At 32.8% G+C, this 21,206-nt stretch overlaps 1 protein-coding gene and 2 long non-coding RNA genes across 5 annotated transcripts; 1 reads left to right on the top strand and 2 right to left on the bottom strand.

The window, feature by feature from the left end:
• Positions 1–1,615: 1,615 nt before the first annotated feature.
• On the top strand, positions 1,616–5,419 carry LOC141606530 (uncharacterized). Its single transcript, XR_012526752.1, has 5 exons — positions 1,616–2,062; positions 2,156–2,260; positions 3,423–3,595; positions 4,146–4,430; positions 5,228–5,419. It is a non-coding gene; the product is annotated as an uncharacterized LOC141606530 (long non-coding RNA).
• Positions 5,420–5,870: 451 nt separating this feature from the next.
• Positions 5,871–8,111, bottom strand: LOC141609428 (uncharacterized). 3 transcript variants are annotated; one of them, XR_012527423.1, is made up of 4 exons: positions 7,956–8,111; positions 7,201–7,264; positions 6,768–6,934; positions 5,871–6,171 (listed from the first exon to the last, which is right to left on the bottom strand). It is a non-coding gene; the product is annotated as an uncharacterized LOC141609428 (long non-coding RNA). The 3 variants fall into 3 exon arrangements; XR_012527424.1 differs by lacking the exon at positions 7,201–7,264 and having other exon boundaries at positions 5,871–6,190; positions 7,956–8,110; XR_012527422.1 differs by lacking the exon at positions 7,201–7,264 and having other exon boundaries at positions 7,956–8,108.
• A 3,999-nt stretch (positions 8,112–12,110) lies between these two features.
• LOC141606543 (uncharacterized) lies at positions 12,111–15,323 on the bottom strand. Its single transcript, XM_074425703.1, has 5 exons — positions 14,879–15,323; positions 13,106–13,220; positions 12,907–12,996; positions 12,717–12,815; positions 12,111–12,529 (listed from the first exon to the last, which is right to left on the bottom strand). The coding sequence occupies exons 1-5, from the start codon at positions 14,944–14,946 to the stop codon at positions 12,428–12,430; spliced, it is 474 nt and encodes a 157-aa protein (XP_074281804.1). The 5' UTR covers positions 14,947–15,323; the 3' UTR covers positions 12,111–12,427.
• Positions 15,324–21,206: the final 5,883 nt, after the last annotated feature.

Genomic DNA, 21,206 nt, shown 5'->3' with positions numbered 1-21,206 from the left:
AGATAGAGTATATAATTTAAAAGAAATAAAATTTTCAGGTGAAATTAATTTAACAATAAAAAAAAACATGTATTGTCCGAAAAAGTGGTGGATTTTGAAACCCTAATATCATATCCATGAGGATCCACCGTGTTTGCTTCATTTATTAGAATGAATATAATTAAAACCCTTATCAAACCTAAGTTCTCGAATGACCCGACACGAACTTACTCAACTGACCTACACTTTTTAGTAATAGTTCCAAAATCTAAAAAAATTTAAATAACCAAAACAAACCGGATTACAGTGGTGGGGTGGGGGGCTAGCAGAGGCGGTCGCCCCTCGGCGGATGAAATTTTCCAAGTTTTTAGTTTAATATTTCGAAATTTTTTCGAGGATACCTTATAAAATTAGCTGTTTGTCCCTCCCTAAAATTTTTCGCCCCCCTAAGTTTAAATCCTGGCTCCGCCACTGACCGGATTAACTATTTTTGTCAACATTCGAACCTTAGAAGATATAATAGAAACTATTTAAAGTTCTATGAAAAATGACATAGTTGTAATATCAGTCTATGACTAACTCAAATAAATGTAAACTTGTAATGACCTACTCCATGCATATGCCTCAGACATAAATTTTCCCCAACCAAAATGCATAGTAGTTGAAGCATATTAATTAAATAAATAAAGAGAGTATATATGATGTTCAATTATATATTTACCACTTAATAAATATTTCTAACATTTAAAATGGTGGTTGTTTGAGCGCACACTCAATCTCAAGTGATCACATAAAAAGAATAGACCAACAATGAATCAGTGATGCCCAAAACGCCTAAAATAGACATACCTAATGTAGTTATTAGTTGTAACCCTAAATAAGGAAAGCTACCCCTTTTTTACCCTAGAAGATAGTATAATAGAAACTATTTAATGTTCTATGAAAAATGACATAGTTGTAAACTTGTAATATAAGTCTATGACTAACTCAAATAAATGTAAACTTGTAATGACCTTGCATGCCTCGACATAAATTTTCCCCAACCAAAATGCATAGTAATTGAAGCATAATAATTAAATAAATAATGGGAGTATATATGATTTTCAATTTACCCATCACTATATTATTTAAATAAATAATGCCAGCTAGCGGACGTAATATTTTCAGCATCTGTTAAGAAAATCGTATAATTTCTAATGCTAGACATTTTTCACTACTAGAAAAACGCTCTTTAACGGCGCTATAAAATGCCCTTTAGAGGCGCTAAATAGCGTCGCCATGGGATATACCGACGCTTTAAAAAGCGCCGCATTAGCCCGTGCCGCTAACTCCTTTTCAGGCGCTTTTCAATTGCGTCGGTATAAGTCATAATATAGCGTCGCCATACCTAGACGCGCTATACTATGTTATAGGAGTGCTTTTCAAGCGTCGCTAAATTGTAGAAGTATTATAAGACCTTGGTTATTGCGCTAAACTAATTTACTAATAAATGAAACTTCGAATAGAAATATTTCTTATACTCACTACTACAACTACCTTACTTTCCCGACGCTTTATGATCGACGCTTTTATAAGTGTCGACCCATTTTTTCACTTAATATCCATTTTAGTATTATAATAATCATTTTCAATGAAAAAACCGCAACTATTCTCTAATCCCTAGTTCTAAAAATTTCATCTCGCGCTCCTCAGTCTTCCCAAAAAATCAAACCCGCCGTGTTCTCCTCCATCCTAATTCCTAATCTTAATCAAAACCTAATTCATTTACTATTCAATTGCCGTAATGATCTCTGGCAATTGTTCAACACACTGAATCGCGCATCTCTTAATCGTCACAGTGGATTGATAATTCTATTCTTCTTCGTCTTTTTGAACCCTAATTTTGTCTGCATTTTCCCTTCTTCCTCCAGATGCATCTGCTACTCCTTATTCCACTCCGAACAACCCATATTTTTTTACTCATTCCTTTGTTTGTTGTTGTTTAAATTGCTTTGATTATTGGTTTTATTCCTACATTTTCCCTCAAGCTCTACTGAAAACAGGAAAAGATGTCAAACGACTGCATCTGCTTCTGATGGCAAAGGTATTGCTTCATTCACTTTTATGCAATTATTGTAATTTCTCGTTTAATTATTAGCTTATGGTGAACTAATAAAAATTATGACTTGTTTCGCAGTGAAGGAACCTCATCGTTATAAGCCGGGAACTGTGGCTTTGACAAAATTCGCAAACTTCAAAAACCCGTCAAACTTGTTATCCCTTTGCGCCGTTTGTCCGAGTTGTAAGCCTCTTTTTTCTCAAGAATTCTGACAGTCAACAATAGTTGCATTCCTTGTGAAGGCTATTTTAGTGAAAGGAAACAAATGATTGGAACAAAGGGAGTAGTTTCTATTTCTTGTTCGTGTTATGCTTATGTATATTTCTGTCAATGCATATTCATCTGTTATGCTCACATGGGAGAGTTGATGCATTCTTTCCTATATATTTCTGAAGCTTAGTTCTGATGGCCATGTCCACTTCATCATATTCTATTACATAACTATAACCATAGGGTCAGATGTTGCTATTTTGCAAAAATTGGAGGCTGTGTGGAAGGACAAGAATCCTCTTCCAAACACAGAAGTATAGCAGATTTTATTTAGCATTACAAGAATCCCCTTCTAAACACACAAGTATAGCAGATTGGAGGCTGTCAATCTTTCTCAAAGCTCTCATTCCGTTCACACTTTTTGATATGTTTTATGACTGGATTTTATTTGTTTTATAAACAATTTTTTGCCATTTTAGTTCCCTTTACATCATATCTGGGATATGTTCACTAATTTGTAAACCAGGATCTGCTATCTGGGTAAGTTCAAATTCACACACTTATCTTGCTTAGATAGAATCCTTATTCTAATCTTGTTTGTTAATTTAATGTTGTTTTTGAAATTTTTGTGTGTTGTTCAATTTTGGTGGAATTTTTTGAAACCGGGTCTGAGTTAAGTCGCGCCTTTATTGCTTTGTTTTTGTATCTTCTAATTTTGTGATTATGATTTCATCTCTATGAATCCTAGTAAATCTAGAAGTTGTCTAGTTACAGCTTAGGTATAGGCGTGACCGTGTGAGTGTCAAAGCTTGTTATTTAATACAATTAATTTGGAAACATTCTCCTCGATTTTGAATGAAAATGCAAACTTCAATCATTATAATTTGCCAGCTCTAGTTGTGGACATAACAGTTGCCAGATGTAGTTGATTTGAATAGACCATATGGATGAGAAATGCAGATATTATGCAGATTTATGACACAAAGCAGAGCTAATTCTTTGACTAAATTGTCTAGTTGATTGGCTTGATAATGTAGAATTGTATTTTAATTTTTAAGTGGGTCGAGTAATTTGTTTTACTGGATTGTTTTTTTATTATTCACTTAACTATGTAAACTTATATGTGTCTTGGCAGATGTAGAAGGAAATATCAAAAAGGCTATTGTAAGTTTGACTAAGGACAACAAAGAGCTACAAACCAAGTTGAATGAGACCAATTTCATTTTGTCTAAAATCTTGGAAGGTACGAGTTCTGGAATACCGTCGCCCGAGTTAGCTCACCTTGCAAAATTGACCTTGAATTCACAGGTATTTTTATGTACTCTTTAATTTTAATACGTGTACTAGGCATGAGATGAACTTTACCCATGTGTTTAGCATCAGTTTTCTGCTTTGGGGTAAGTTCTGGCACTAATGGGTTCCAAACTTCTGCATTTGGATATCAGAAAGCTCTTCGCTGATAAGCTATACTCCAGAGTCATTGTTCAACTTATACGACAAATCATTTTATTTGTTTTCTTTCCCATTTAATCCTTCATTGTATTGTACACTATGCATTCTTTACGCCGCCATTGCTGCCTACATCTTGATGCATTTATGGGCACTCCTTTAACCTGCTTTAGCCCCAGTTTCTGAGTCTGGATAAGTCGAATTTAGGTTGGAGACCAAGAATGAGATTTGCATTGGGTGACCTGGCAGTATGGTTCCATCTAAGGCCATTGTAGAAATTAATGTGCACACGGGATTTTCTTAGTCAACCAATTTTGGTAATATTTTGGATTGTAACTTCCTTCTACCTGTTCTCAAACATGACTTTCTTCTATTGTCATTATTATTATTTGGCTTTGAGTGGTATCAGGTCAGCATCCTCCTGTGCAGCAGCAGCAGCAACTTTGAGAATTAAAATTTCTTCTCTCAGATTGAACCAACATGCCCACCATACGCCAAATGAAAGCTAATTGAGTTATATTTCATTTCCAATTTGAATCACATTCAAAGGACTTGTGGATTTTGAAATATGATCGTTTCTTTGATGACAGGTCAAAACTGAACTACATAGCATTTCTGTGTGCAGTCTGCATGTAATGGCTATTTTCTGGAGTTATACAGAAGCTATGAGTATGATTCCAACTTCTAAATTTAGGTAACACTTTAAGCTTTCTAATGAGATAAGAATCATGTGACTTGATCAAGTATATAGGCAGATATGAAACATTGAGTACGCCCCTTATATATGCAAGTTAACTGTCAGAATGTTATTAAGCTTGCGTTTTCGCTCCTAAATGCATCCAAACGTTAAGACTCTCCTGGACTGTCATGGGGACCATTCTTCTAGCATGATAAATGAATGGCCTTACCCTTAGCTACTGCTGCATTCTGACTGTGTTCAACTGACTTGGCAGCTTGGTGGACGGAGAATGTCATGATGCTTGTGTTGATCAGTTTTCGACTTTTTTCCCTTGTTTGTCTGTTCGTTACATTCCCCAATCCCTTAATATATAGGAGAGAGCATGATCTATCTAAGTAAGCTAAAATAATGTAGTTCTTTCTTTTGTACTTCTAGCAAAAGAAATAAGATATTGCTACTGCCGTAATCAATTGAACATCACTGATAGCATACCTAGTTCTAGTAGTTGCGAATCATTCATTCATACATACATTTAGTATAAGTGACTATAGAGATGGTCATAGTCGCATGACTTGGCACCTAATAGAGATAGTCTCAAAGTTCTATTGTATTTCCTGAATGTAACTGATGTTTGTTGCAGGGGTCTAGTTTGGATATATTGTTGTATTGTTGTCTTCAGGGTAGGGATTATAAATCATAGCTCTACTTTTATGGTTTTTCTTAAGCAATGTCGTGATTTAATCTTTTACTTATTATTAGTAGCACAAATATTTACTTGATTTATTGATAATATTTATTTTTCTTGCATGTAGATATCAGACTCAACAAATGGTGGCGGTGCAACTAGATGAAAGGAGCAAACCTCGAATTCACTTTTGCGAGTAGATTAGTCGCACCCTTTGGCTTGGATTTAATCTTTTGGGAACATTTTATTATTTTTGCATGAAAACATTAATAGCGATATTTTTTCTGATTTCTATCGTTCGGATGAGATAGTTACAATACTTTTGAATTTTGAAAGCATTTAATGTGATAATTCAATTTCATGATATAAAATTTTGTTTTTCGTATATTCTAGTCCAATTAATGTTGTTTATACACTCTTTATGATGTCATCTAGTAATCTATATGATTTAATTCATTCGTAGTAACGAAAATAGTAGTCGTAGTGAATTTGTCTAGTGACGGAAAAAAGCGTCGAGAAATTTCTAACTGTTGACGCAAATAAGTGTAGAGAAACTTTGACGCTGAAAAGCGTCGTTGCTTGTGACACAAAAAAGTGTCGACAAGGTTGACGCTAAAAAGCGTAAGAAAATCCTGACGCCCCAAAAAACCACGCTTTTAAAAGCGTCGGGAAATAAAATAGCGACGCTTTTAAGCGTCGAGAATAGCCTTAAAAAGCGTCGAGAAAGCAAGGGATTTGTTGTAGTGACTCAAGATTCATGGTCGAGTCGATTTCTTAGTATTGTCGAACAATTAATTCAACTTAACATAAACCAATTATATATATAAACTTCAGGTACACATCCCAATCCAAAATGAATGAGTACAAATAAATGTGAAAATACAATTAAAACAATAATTTAAAATAATAGCTATGCTGCTAAAATTTGCTACTCATTCATCAACACCCCACCAAGTGAGTAAACTCGTCCTCTTTTGAGTTTGTGAAGCGTCTCGACGTACATGTTGGCATCAGAGTATCACACTTTTCTACCCCTTGTAATGCAGCTTGACCCTTAGATTTTCAACATTACTAGAAATCCAATTGAACACTGTTAGAAGAAAATCAGCAATGCTCAAAGACCAAAACTATCAAATATATGTTCAAAGCGAAATTTCATCATCAATAGTTATTGAATTGAGGAACAAACTGAAACTAGATCTTCAATAATAAGAACAACGATCTTATGAGCAAAACTGTCAACTACCAATTTTCTAAAATTCCAATCTTGCTCAAATCTATACATTCAAGTGTATTAATCTTCAAAAGCATAGTAATAAAAATGCATAAAATGGATACCCACACAAGATTACATAAATTGATTAGTAGTACTGTAAACCAACAAAGCAAGTGCAAGTAAGGGATACTACATTATTAAGTGCTCAACAATCACAAATTCTTGTTCCTGACGGTCTTAAATTAAGACGTAGTCATAATTGATTTAACAAATGTTAAAATGAAACGGGAATTGTGAAGGGTCCTAACTTAAGACCGTCTTAAGAGAAATCAATTGATGCAATACATATTACTTATATCCGCCAACAAGCTTTCAATAAAATTTATGCATACATTACGTTGAGCAAAATAGTAATGGTGAAATGGCTGAAAGCTTGAATATAGTTGATTACCTACGTATTGTCATTATCAGAATCTTAATATGGCTTAACACACTAGTCCACAAACACGAACCCAACCATAGTACTATACTGATCTATCCCCAATACTTGTGCAACCGAGTCTTCAGTTAAGTTTCCTTCCCATTAGTCTTGATGTGCAGCAATCTCCTAATCGAGTCCTATAGAGTATGAATTTAACAAATTAAACACATACGCAGATATTCAATCAGATAAAATGAAAGGTAGAGGAAGACTTCGTTACATACACTTGCTTTGTTTTATGTTGTCTATCCATATAGGAGACATTTGTAACGACTTCTTTGAGACAAACCACAAACATAATGTAGAATAAATTTAGTAAGTGAAAAAGGCAAATATTAGTCAATAATGGAAGAACATATAGTTTATATCAAGTCTTCATAAAAGCGTGCATGACTCTTCATACCGCATGTATCAATGGGCCTCGTCTTGACCTTCTTATGTGATAACGTACTCTTTGTACTACTTTCCTGTCATATAATAAGAATCATTCCTAATTCTTAGGTTAAAAGGAGTAATTTATATGCTCATCATTGATCAAATAAATAAAGAAAGCAAACATAAATTCAATGACAATGAATAACCAACACTTAGACAAGAGTATTAACACGAATACAAAACAAACAAAAGACACCATTAGACACATCCATTGCAAATTTGCAACAACCAGCATTTAGAGGAGATCGGGAGAGTAATAACAAATTGAATGCATTGACATAACTGAATGAAAACAATATCAAATCTCAAGAAAAAGGATCGTATTTATAAATTTACACAACTAAGAATCTGACAATTCGTCATCAAAGCATCGTATCAATGATTAAAAACACAATGAATCACCCATTTCAAAGAAATAGAAAAGAAAAAATCATGAAAGTAGTACTCCGTAGTATTAAGTATTAACTATCTCGTCTCAGTAACTCAACTCAGATCTATTTTTACTATCAGATGTTTAATGGTTAAAGTTTTGATCTTTTACTACTCCAATTATGATATCCAACTTAAAACAATGAAATAGAATTCAATTTATATGTAAAATAGAAAATACAAGGAAACCCCTAAATTTCAACTGAAAAACATAAGAATCAATTCTAATATTGCCGACAATAATTACTACAAAGATAGATAAAAAACAATTAAAGAATAACCGAATAATCATACTTGATTGTGAGATGAAAGATCCTGATTTGCTAGCACTGGTGTAGTCGTGCAGAACTTCAGTCTTTGTAGAAGATGATGTAAAGATGGTTATTACTTTTGTTTAGAAGTGAAGGGGATAAGTCCGCTGCTCTGAAATATTAAGTCCACTATTTCAATTTTAGATTTTGGGATAAGGCGCTATTTTAAAGCGCCTCTTTTTTAGCCTGAATTAGTCTTATTCAGCACTTTTTATTAAGAGCGTCGTAATAAGAGCGCCTCTATATGCTGATATTGTAGTAGTGATTACCAGTAAAAAAAATACCCGATGACTCAATTAGTGTTTCAGTAAAGAAAATAAAATAAGATGACGACATTGGATGGTACTGAGTTCGATACTACCGAAGGCATAATTGTAAATTCGTTGTTATTTTTACTCTTACCCTCAAACTTTGAAGTTCATTGTTAAACTGTAAAGTGTTGGTGAACTATAACTCCATAATTAATTTATTGTCTTGAATCTTTTTGAAAGCTTAATTTAAATTATTGTGTATGGGATGATAAATTAATTATGCTAATCCATTTAGTGGATAACCAACATACATAGAAAATCAAGGTCGGAAAAAAAACGACTCATTTTCTCCGTCTTATTTTTAGACCAGGAAAACTCCATCTTGAGGGAGACTTGTTGTTTTAAAAAGGGAAGATAGATATGTATATGAGAGTATGAGACATGCATGGTCAAATAAAACAAATAGACCAACAATGAATCAACGATGCCCAAAAGGCCTAAAATAGACATACCTAATGTAATTATTAGTTGCAACCCTAATTAAATAAGGAAAGCTACCCCTTTTTTACCCTGTTGCTTCATTTTTACATTTGTAATTAAAGTGTGAACTATTCACATAAATTTATGATGTACTCAATGATATTTGGGCTATTCTTCATCACTTCTTCAGATTTGGTTTTATCATTTTTTGTTAGAGTGTAATAGGATTATCTCAAGATCATTCAATAACATGTATTAGTTGCAGGGGCGAAGCTACCTAGTAGCAAGGGGTGGCGGTCGCTACCCCAAACTTTAAAAAAATGGTTTAGAAGACGGATTTTTGCTACCCCAAATATTGTTGAATAGCTAATAAGTAAATGTTATCTCATTAAGTGTACAATAGACATTGTGGTTCAATGGTAAAGCCTTTGGTTTCCAACCTAGTGCCCTAGGTTCGAATCTCACTACTTGCAAATTCCTTTTTAATTACTATTTTTTTGCTACCCCACAAATTAAATCCTGGCTTCGCCGTCTATTACCTCTTTTGTTACTAGTATTTCATAACATAATGGACCAAACTTGAATAAACTTGCAAAAATTTAAACAATATTTAATTTGGATGACAAGTTAACCAACCACTCATCATCTAAACTCATATTTTTAGCCGAAAACATTTACATTTTATTGTAAAATGGTCACATATGATCCGTCTTAATTTCAGACGAAAATAGTCCGTCTGAAACAAGAACGAATTTGCCATGCATAAAAATTATTAATTACTTCGATAATCATTTAAATTATCCATTTCTAAGTGCTTCATTTACAATCTTCTGGTTATGACGACACAAAGAAGATGATTCAAACAATGCATCATCTCAGCAAACGTGCATACAAGGGTCGAACATCAGGTTCGAATCCATCTATAGCTTAGCATGGATCGGAATATGCAAATAAAGCAATAAATAATGCATATAATGGATGCATGGAATTGCTGGAAAATTAATGCCCTTAACTAAACCAAATCGCCCCGCAGTACGTAAAAGATCCGAAACCATGACACCAAAATTCAGAGTGGTGAATTCAATGACTGGCAACGGATGGACTACAAAAGTAATTTACCTTTTTTACCCACGTAAAAGTTCGACGACTCGAAATACTCAAAAGACAACAAAAGTGATTTACCCTTTAATATCAGAAAATTATTGAATATTATTAGTATAATTCACTAATTTTAGATTAAATTAGTACTCCTTCTTATTCGCTATAATGTTCCCTCTTTCCCAAAACGGATTATTCAAGTAATGTTCCCTTTTCTTTTTTGGTAACTTTTACTCTTATTTTATTCATCCTTCTCTCCTATCACTAAACCCCACACAACTCTTTTACTCCTATTTTATTACTTTTCTTAATGTTTTGGCCTCACAGCTCCTTATTTAACTCCTAATAATTCATCCTTTTCTCCTAACACCAACCCCACCAATGTCCTTTATTCATTTTTAATAGTATTCCTTAAGTATCGTGTCAAAGACAAAGGGGAACATTATAACGAATTGGAGGGAGTATAATTCACTAATTTTAGATTATATTATTGAGTTTGTGTCGATTTGTGTCTATCTATGTTGTTTTCTGGAATTTGGTACTGCTTCTGGAAGTTTCATTTTGTAGGAACGAAATCGAGTGAACAAAGCGGGTTAAGTCGAGCAAAACCAGAAACAAACCATAAGGAAAGTTAACCACAAGTCCAATTCATACATCATTACTTTACGTTCCATTTGCTGCTCTATACTCCAATTTCATATCACTGGTAGAGCATTTGAATTGTCTCTTATTGGGCCACATACTGCTTGTCACCTTAGCCCACTATTTACGTGCATTTGGGCTGCTATTTGTGAGATGGCTGGCAATTTTTGGTCCATCTTTTTTGGACTTTTGTTCGACAAAATAAGCAAAACACTAATTGTTATATAAGACCACTTTATGTGTAAGACAAATTCACTTATAAAAAGCCCAATAAAATTAATTAATAAATTATTATAATTTTTTTTATTTTGATAACGTAATGTTTTATATTGATAAATTACTCATAAGACATCAAGTTATTAAAATAAAATTAAAATACAAATATAATCTAATGATTAGTTTAGGCTATTCTCCTATTGGGTCAGTCCTATACTATAGAACGGTCTTATAAGAGATGTGTTGTTAACAAAAAGGAACCATCTTTATTGTTTCATTATGATTAATGTTGTTCTTACAGTAGTTTTAAACTAGTTTAAATCCGCGCAATAAATATGCGGGTGTTATAGAATTTTTATTTTTAGAAAAAAAAAAAATTACACTATAAAATTAGTTAAACATGTATTCCATTATTACCAAGTTATGTAGTCCGTATAGGTATATTACACTTTTATTTTGGCATTATTATTTATGGGTCCTTGTTACGTTTGTTGTTTGCCTTTTTGTCTTTGAATAATAATTCATCCATTTCGGTCAATTGTTTTCCTTTGACTTTGGTACAAAGATCAATGAAATAGGAGAGAGTCAATTACAAAATGACAAGTGAAACAAATTAAGTGTAAATGATCAAATTATTCATCAAGTCTCTAAAATATTATTAAAAGGCTACCTTAAAATGACAAATAAACGTCACTTAGACAAAGTCAAGTAGGATCCAAAAAACCACCTAGATTAAAATTTAATGTGATGTGGCATATTTAAATGTGATGTTGCATATTTTTAATGTGACATGGCGAATTAATGTGACATGAATTATCAATTTATTATTACATGACATTAATTTAAATCATTTATCTATAAATTAATTTAATTCACTTATATCTATATTAAAGGATATTATCATTATTCTTAAACTAATTTTGTATATTAAATATATTGTCTTCCAAAATTTATATAATTCTTACAAATTTACATCAAATTTCATAATTTACAATTAATATTGACATTTTAATTGAAATTTTTGTAATAATACATGTTATCATTGGTGTGGTATGGAGGAGTATAATTTAGAGGTGGTGTAAAAATATAATTAATTGTAGAAATGCTACATTGTTGTTAATTGATCTATCCTTGTTTCCTTGGTCTTCTTATCTTACCTGACTTGAATTCAAACCACTAAATTGGGTTGCAGAATTTTAGATTTGAAATTTAATCTCGATTGTCTCACTAAAAAAAACTGCCAATTCTAACTCGAACCTTATAGTCTCCATATCGGCATTGAGATCTAATATGCAGTCATATTCCCGGTTTTTTATCCTACTTTAGGGTAGAGAAAACGCGTATTCGGGTCATTTTTGTTACACAAAATCTCATTTGTTGTTATGAAATAAAAGTAGCCTGAATAAACACTGCCAAAATCAGGCTTCTACACTTTCAAGGAATCAAAGGGATACCGGAAACCTGCCATATGCTACATAATTTCATTACCCAATCCCAAATGTAGAATCAGTCACAGAGACGAGAAAAACACTGGAAAAGAAGCGCCAAAACAATGTCAACAAAGCCTCCGTTGCATAATGAAGTGGGGCAAGCTAGCATGAATTGCTGTTTGAAACCCGTCGACAATGAGAAGGAAAACACGTAAAATGTGGCACTGAACAAGGTCCTAAAATTGTAGTGAATGCCAAAAAATTGCTAGCTGATGTCCTACAGTATAAATACCAAAATAGCAATACCAGCCGAATGAGCTCGTCTCTACCCTGCTAATTTAGACAGTCTTGGACTTTGGAGCTTTTTTCTTGATTTGCCTCCTTGGTAAAGAGTTCTTCATTCCTATGAAGAACAACAAGGCCCCAAAGAGCGCCACATTCTGCAGAAAATTTATAAGTCGGGCATTTTAGTTATTTCCCACAACGGCCAAATGATTTTAAACAAAACTTACATGAGACGGTTTTGCACCTTAGAGTCTTGGACTAAGTCATTGATACTATAACTAACTAAGGAACACGAGGAGTTAGGCTGGTCTCACACGTGAGACCGTTTTACCGATGGCATACCTGCAAGAACTCGTGCAACAGGCTGGAGAACTCTGGTTGAGCTGGATGATAGTTATAGAAGTCGTAGAGGAAAGGTGTCGCACATAACAAGTGAATAAGCTACATTGCAAACAAATCAAAACGGGTTTCAAACAAATCGCTCGTCAGTTAAAAAAAAAAGAGAACGATTAAAACGGATAGTAGAACTAACCAAAAGATATGCTCCAAAACTGCTGCCAAATACGAAAAGAACGCCCCCAATTCCTTTAATAGCAGTTGAAGTTGCAACAAGTTGCTTAATCTGGAAATTTACCACGTCAAAATATAGGAAAATAAGAGACGGGTTCTCGAAATCAGATCCTATCTTCCTACATGATTCTTCCGATGCCAGAAGGGGAAATATAAGTTACCTGAATTTCTGGTAAGTTCACCCCAAGTTTTGAACCTATAAGTTCCCTGAAATGACTGACTTTTGGCGCCAATTCCGTTGCAGTTGGCCCGCCATCCACTCCGAATTCATTGAACCTATGGAAAGTGGCAACTATTAGTACCTCCGTTTCAAATTTAATGCCAACTTTAAACATTAGTTATTTAGTTTCTCCAAAACAGGCAAAGATAAACATGTCAATTTTGATTCATCAAAACCAACACTTTTCATATTACGAGATTTCTTTAACGTCTGCAAGTGGATACTATGAGCAGTGTATGTAAATCATATAACTATCAAAATCAAATGTAGAGCAACGACGATATAAATGGGATGAAGGAAGTAATACTCAGGAAAAGAACGACACTTAAAAAGAACCTGAAATGTTTGGATTGCAGTTAAAGATGAGACACTTCAACCAGAAGGTAATCGTAGAGAGCAATAACCAAGTAGAGTAAACCTTCTCGCGAAGTTATCACAGACGAGAAAAGGTTCCTCAATTTTTTTACCAAGACAAGTCACATTTCATAAGCACTAAAGTATGAAGGCAGTAACTACCTATTTACCTGTAACAGAAAAATAGTAAAATCGAGCAGAAAGACCTTCATGTTTTCTACAGTGGCGACTGGCAACACTGTATTTCTTTCTTTAAACACAACTAATTTTCCTATAATCGGCAAGGATTTGTCAGCGTTTCTGAGTATTAAGTTTTCTTAAGTATGGAACACCTTCACAAAACAGATGAAAGATTCATATTGCAAAAGTAGAAAGTCCACGATTTTGAAGAAAGTCGTCTTTGTTTTTTTAAAGCAGAGGAGGATATGTTTGATGCCAAAATAGAAGCAACAGAAATGTGAATCCAAGTATCGGATTGAACTATTTAGTGGAAGAAACTAATGGTTTTGGCTTTAAATGAAAAAACCACGTGACATACGCATGTCTGAGTGTCAAGTAAAACACGAGTATGTGAGGTAACATGAAATCATAGCTTCATTCGTGCTCTAATGACAATATTCTCCAAATCCACAATCAAAGCTACCAAGAGATTGAGTATCACTAATAAACAAATTATGTCGTCACAGTTGAATCTCATCCAAATATTCACCCATCCACAGCCACATCCACACAGCCTACAACGAAGCAACTTTTACCGTCATATTGCCAACTAGACTCGCTTCCTTCTCACAACCTATCCTTATCATTCATCAAACAAAACTTTGTGTGGCGTCATATCCAAATTTAACCATTCACTAGAATTCCGCGAACCAAATGCATCAATTCTAAGATAATCTACTAAACAAAGATTCAAACTTTACAAACTATCCCTGAAAGCTAATCATACAAATTACATTCACATTTTGCATTAAACATCATAAACAAACAAACACACCCATAAAACATTCAACTTAATCAATCATTGATAAAACAGACATAGCGCAGTCATAATGCCACTCGGAAATAAACCCAGATCAGATTAACAGCTTACTGTATGATTGAATTTCCCACAAATTCACAACAATTCACAATCCAACAGATCTAACACCAAAGAACAAATCTTTAGAACATCCCAAAACATGATCCAAAACTACAACAATAACAACATCAGAGCCTTAGTTCCGAAATGATTTGGGGTCGACTGACATGAATCATCATCTGAAACCGTCTCGGGCATCCAATAGGGCTCTGTAATTTATAAACAAACTAAAAAAACAACAAAAAAAGGGATACAATTAAAACAAAAAATTGAAGAACTTACATTTGCCAAGCAGATAGAATGAAGATTGAGGCAAATAAAACCCTACCCATGAATGAAAAGAACCCCATTTCTTCAAATTCACCTAATTTTTGTTAATTTTAATTTTAAAAAATTAGGGAAATGACGAGAAAGATCAAATCTTTGTCACAATCTCTTCACTGGAGAAGGAAGACAAGAAAGAGACAAGTGTATAGTAATAGTTTGGGATTTTTTCAATTAAATTGATTAATTAATTAATTAATTGAATATTTACTGAAAATTACTCCAACAGCCACCAACCACTACTGTACATTCATGATCTACCAATCAAATTTTGCTGGCAAAGATTCATTATGGGTTTTAATTTGGTTAGTTGGATTGTTTTCTTTTAAAGGAAATGATTTTTTTTCTATTTATAAAGTTGTAATAATAGAAAGAAAATTGCGAGATTTTTTTTTACCGTATCACGTTTTTATGACATAATAATCGTGAAAAATATAATAATAATTACGTTTTTACTATGGGTTAATGGTTATGCACTTATGCTCTTTATGTACAATATGCATATGTTGATAATAAGCTTTATTTAAGTAATGGAAAAAAAAACGACACGGAGTCGTTGAGGCTACAATGTCCGCTAAGGCATCGAGACTCATACCCACAACCCACCCCATCTAGAGATGTGAAACATGGCTGGCTAGCCCGGCCCGAGTGTGTGGGTCGAAAAATGCCATCCCGGTTAGCCCACAGCCCAGCCCTGACCAGCCCGCTCAGCCCCTAGTGTCGGGCTAGTGCCACGATTTCCTCGGCCCGACCTCGTCCAAACACAAATAAAATAAACATACAAGGCCTAGCCCAGCCCGACACTGGCCCGCTACTAAGTGGGCCGATTTAGTGCCACACAAAACTGGCCCGGTCCAGCCCGACACTGGCCCGCTACTAAGTGGGCCGATTTAGTGCCACACAAAACTGGCCCGGCCCAGCCCGGTCCTCATATAGGTCGTGCCCGGGCTCCATTTCCCAGTTCGGCCTACCCTTTGGCCCGGTCCAGTCCGCACCGGCCCGGCCCGGTCCACTGCACACCCCTAGGCCCTAACCCCATCTAGTTACGTAATTCGAATGATCTTGACAAAATTAAAGCTAACAAGATCAGAGCAGAAGTTACTTTCTTAATCTCTGTCGCCACACTCTTAAGCTACCTCGCCAATTCGAATGATCTTGTAACATCAAAATGAGGGCTAGAGACTACAAACCTCAACTCCAACCCGACTACCGTGATGCACATCTGTTTTATTTGCCAAGAATAATTTAATTATCATAACTTGATCTTTCGCAATCTTAACACTCCACTAAAACCTAAACTTTTATACACCAACGATGACCAGCCCAATCAACACCACCTAAGTAATCGTTTCCTGTCCACCCACCCCATTTATGTAACTAAATCGTGAAATTTGAAAACAAATCTTGTGTGACAAGTTTACATAAAAAGGATAATTTAAAAATCCGAAAAATTAATTAATTTGTCTTTTACTAATTTATTTATTTATATATTGTTTACTTTTCAAATTGTCTCATTCTTACGCTCTAGGATCGATCGGAGCAAGACTAGTCCTACTAAATTTTCTCTTGTTTTTATTCTGCAATTATTCTGCAATTAACTTGTAGTTCCACATTTTCGGTCACTGTCGAACAACTAATCAAAACTATGAAAAGGTCTTCTCAAAGAAGAATTCAAGCGTAGTGAAGGCCAAGCAATCTATTTCATATATCCGCCTAGCTCCTCTTTCAAACATTTCTGCCTCCGAGTTTTAGAAATCATTTTAATTCTCGCCACAAACAGTTAAATTTTAATCCAATAATATATGTGTCTTACATTTCGTATGTAAGACTTATATAGGACGCTATGGATTCAGTGACCGCGACAATAATCATCCTAGTGTTGGCATTTTGTGTTGGAGTTCCTCTAATCATGCTATCTATGTTCCTACTATGTTATTATTGTGAAGAATCTGACGACGATATTTCTAGAAGAGCTAATCACTTTGGGGGGGAAAATTCGGACGAGGACGATAATCAAGTACTCGAAAGTGTTCCCCGCTCAAGTACCCGCCACTGGCGCAGGCCCCCAGTGCCACGAATTCCGATCCAAGACAACACAAATCAGGGCCATATAAGGCCCACAGTCGTCGAAGCGGGCCTAGACCAGTTGGCTATTGAGTTATTACCAACAGGACCAGTAGGGAAGAAAATACTAAAAGAGAATCCGGAGCTAGACTGCTCAATATGCTTAGGCAAATACTCTAAAAACGACGTCGTACGTCGCTTGCCGTGCACCCATGCCTTCCATGTCCCCTGCATCGATCACTGGCTAAAAATCAAGGCTACTTGTCCGCTTTGCAAGAAGAACCTTAACCACTTGTTGCTTTATTCTCCATAATATTATTTGTAAATTTAATAAATTACATAATTGTAAACTATACAATGTAATTATTATTAATGAATTGAATAGTATTTGATTTACAATAAATATCTATTTATACGTACCAATATACAGGGGATAGTTATATTGAATTATTGATAATGAACTAGTATGATGTTTCACCAATAGGTATTAATATCTTACTTCACATTATCAATCATCAAAGGGTCGGTTCATCAAAGGGTCGGTTGTTGTGTTCCTTATATGCCTTGTTTCTGTCGGTATACTCCAAGTCTCCATTCTCCAATACCGTCAATATACTTCAATAATGTAGAAGATAGTTGTATCTGGTGACCGTGGCGTTGAATAATATATACTTTTTGTATTGTATTTTTTAATAGGAAAATGAGATGACGACACAGGGTGTTACTTAAATTGAGTGACACACGATCGCGGGGTATTATTGTAATTTACTTATGTATTTTGTTTTCCTCCATCAAAGTTCAAATTTCAAACTAATTCCTAAAGGTTAATGTCGAAACTTAACATATAAATAATTAATTTAACAATTTAACGATATTGATAATAACAATTTTTAATTATTTTTTGAAAGATTCTGCGCGATTGTGTTCTAATTCTAGCTATATTGGTGGAACCATACATATACATTCTTGATTAATAACTAGTATAAATTCCGCACAAATGCGCGGTTTTCTAGATTGACATATTAGAGAAACTAACAATTAGTAAAAGTACTAGTTTGGATGCCCGTGCGTTGCAACGGGGTAATTAACTTAGTAACAAAAAATGGTTATAAGGTCTTAATATTTACATCTTATGTCTAATCATTTATTTAGATATGATCAAAAGTCAAAGCATCTTATTTAAGAGACACAAAAGATGTTGTACCTAAGTTCCAAGGGTGCCTCATATTTATAATCATAAGACTACCACATCTTATGTTAATTTTTCGATGTGGGACAATTCTATTATTTTTATATAATCCTACATTATTTTTCAATGTGGTACATATAACATACTAAGAAGTACACAATTTTATATATGTACAAATTATATGAAATCTTTTTGCTAATGATATCATTTTTACCACGAATCAAATTATGTTATTTTCATAATTTTCTTAACGATATTTTTTTGCCAAATGAAATGTAAAAGTTTTTATATAAAAATTAGAAACATCACTTGAATATAATATAGGAAATAAATATTATAATAATTAAAAGATTCTCCACTTTATTTTTTACATCAAAAAATATTATTTATGATACTTTCCTAAATTAATTTTTAGGATCACCCACCTTATGATAAATTTTCGATGTGGGACAATTCAACTTTTTATATGTAGTATATTTACCTGCAGCTACATTATTTTTCAATGTGGGACAAATAACACACGAAAAAGTACACCATGTTTTTTGCACCTATTTCGATATCCAACCCGATTTAATAATGAGAAAATACTATACTATCTATTTATATTAAACGTTTTTTTTTTTTTTCCATTTGTTATCATAATTAAAATATGTACAAATGATATGATTTAAATTACATTTTTTTCCTAACACGGCTTTTAAGATGTAATTGGCGAAGCAATAAAATGTATTAACAAATGCAAAATATTTTCCTTTATAATATTTAAGCGATTCAAAAGATTTTGGGTTGATACCCCTAAGTTTCAAATATGACTCCTCTTTATAATCATGTGATACCTCACCTCATGATAATCTTCTAATGTGGGACAATTCAACTATTTATATGTAGTATATTTACCACACCTACATTATTTTTCAATGTGAGACAAACAATATACTTATAAATACACTGTCTTTTTCGCACCTAATTCGACATCTAACCCAGTTTAATAATAATAAGCAAATACTATACTATTTATTAATATTCGTATAGTACATTTTTTTTAACTTCTTATCATAATTAAAATATGTGCAAATAATATGATATTATATTTTAATGCTAGCATTTATTTACCACGAATCTAATTATATAATTTTTCAAAAAAAAAAATATGTTACTTTTTTACTAAATGAGATGTATAAGTTTTTATATAAAATTATAAACATCTCTTGGACATAAAATAAAAAATATATATATCATACCGTGGAGATAATGATATAAACTCTTAAGAGATCTTCAAGACAATGTTTAAGAGACTCGAAAGGTTTTGGGTTGGTATTTAGGTTCTATGAATGCATTCTATTTATAATCATATGATCACCACCTTATGTTAAACTTTTGATGTGGGACAATTTTATTATTTATACGTAATATATTCACCACACCAACATATTTTTCAATGTGGGACAAACAACATACTTAGAAATGTACCATCTTTTTCGCACATAATTCGACATCTAACCCGAGTTAATAATAATGAGCAAACACTCTACTCCCTCGATTCAAGACCAAATACAACATTCCTTTTTTTTACACTATTCATGAACGAATATAATCTTTACGATTCCTTGCAATATGTAAGACAAAATATGGTCACGTGAGATCTTATTTGATTCACCTATAAAGTTCAATGAGAATATCAAATTTTTAAATCTTTTATATTGTAAACTTAAAGATATTTACGTTGTTATTTGTGTCTTGGCAAGTGTGTAAATGAAAATGTTGTATTTGGTTTTGAATGGAGGTAGTACTATTTATTAATATTCGTACGTTTGTTTTTAATTTTTTATCATAATTAAAAATATATGCAAATAATATGATACTCTGTACTATATTCTAATGCTAGCATTTCTTTTACCAAGAATCTATTATAATATAATTTTCATAATTTTTTTTATAATACTTTTTTGGCAAATGAGATGTATAAGTTTTTATATAAAGATTATAAACATCACTTGAATATAATACATAATATAGAAAATATATATATCATACTGTGAATATAATGATATAAACTCTTAAGAGCTCTCCAAAATAATTCTTAAGAGACTCAAAAGGTTTTTGGTTGGTATATAGGTTCCAATGATGACTTCTATTTATAATCATAGGATCACCCACCTTATGTTAATCTTTCGATATGGGACAATTCTATAATTTATACGTATTATAATCACCACACTAACATTGTTTTTCAATGTGGGACATATAACATACTAAGAAGTACACCAACTTTAATATGTGCAAATCATATGAAATCTATACTCTAATGAAAGCATTTTTTACCACGAATCTGATTATAGTATCTTCATAATTTTTATAACGACATTTTTTTGCCAAATGAAATGTCAAAGTTTTTATATAAAAATTAGAAACTTCTCATGAATATAAAATAGGAAATATAGATATTATAATAATTAAAAGATTCTCCACTTTATTTTTTATGTGGAAAATATTATTTATAAAACTTTCCTAAATTAATTTTTGATGATGTGGACGCTCTAGAATCGCTCGAAAAAACTCTCTTTTATGTATATATATAGATTAACTTCAATTCAAATTTAATTATAAAATTTACTATTAATAATGTTTAGTATTAAGAGGTAGAAAAGAGAAGGTTCAACACTTTTATTACTTGTTGTTTTTATCAAAAAATAATATTTTATGTAATTTTTTTTCATAACAAATCTATCAATATCAATATACAGTATATATACTCAAAAGAGGAATTTTTCAAGCGATATCATTGGTTTAGCTTTTGTAAATTATTATTTAAGTTATAAAATATTGAAATAAGATAAATATATTAGTATTTAATTTAATCTACATAGTATAAAAGCCGAGTTTTTTGGAGAATTGTGATTGGCTGCTGATTTTATGGATAAAAAAGTAATTTTCTAATGTAGGGCCTACCCATTATCTTAATAAAAAATAATTAAAATTTCCAACAAATTCTATACAAGCGTTTGGGTAATTTATTTAACGGTTTTTCTAAAA

The sequence above is a fragment of the Silene latifolia genome, chromosome 10 (genome assembly GCF_048544455.1).
Source record: "Silene latifolia isolate original U9 population chromosome 10, ASM4854445v1, whole genome shotgun sequence".
Taxonomy (NCBI): Eukaryota; Viridiplantae; Streptophyta; class Magnoliopsida; order Caryophyllales; family Caryophyllaceae; genus Silene; species Silene latifolia.
The sequence above is the reverse complement of the archived record's forward strand: the minus strand, read 5'-3'. Positions and strand labels throughout refer to the sequence as shown.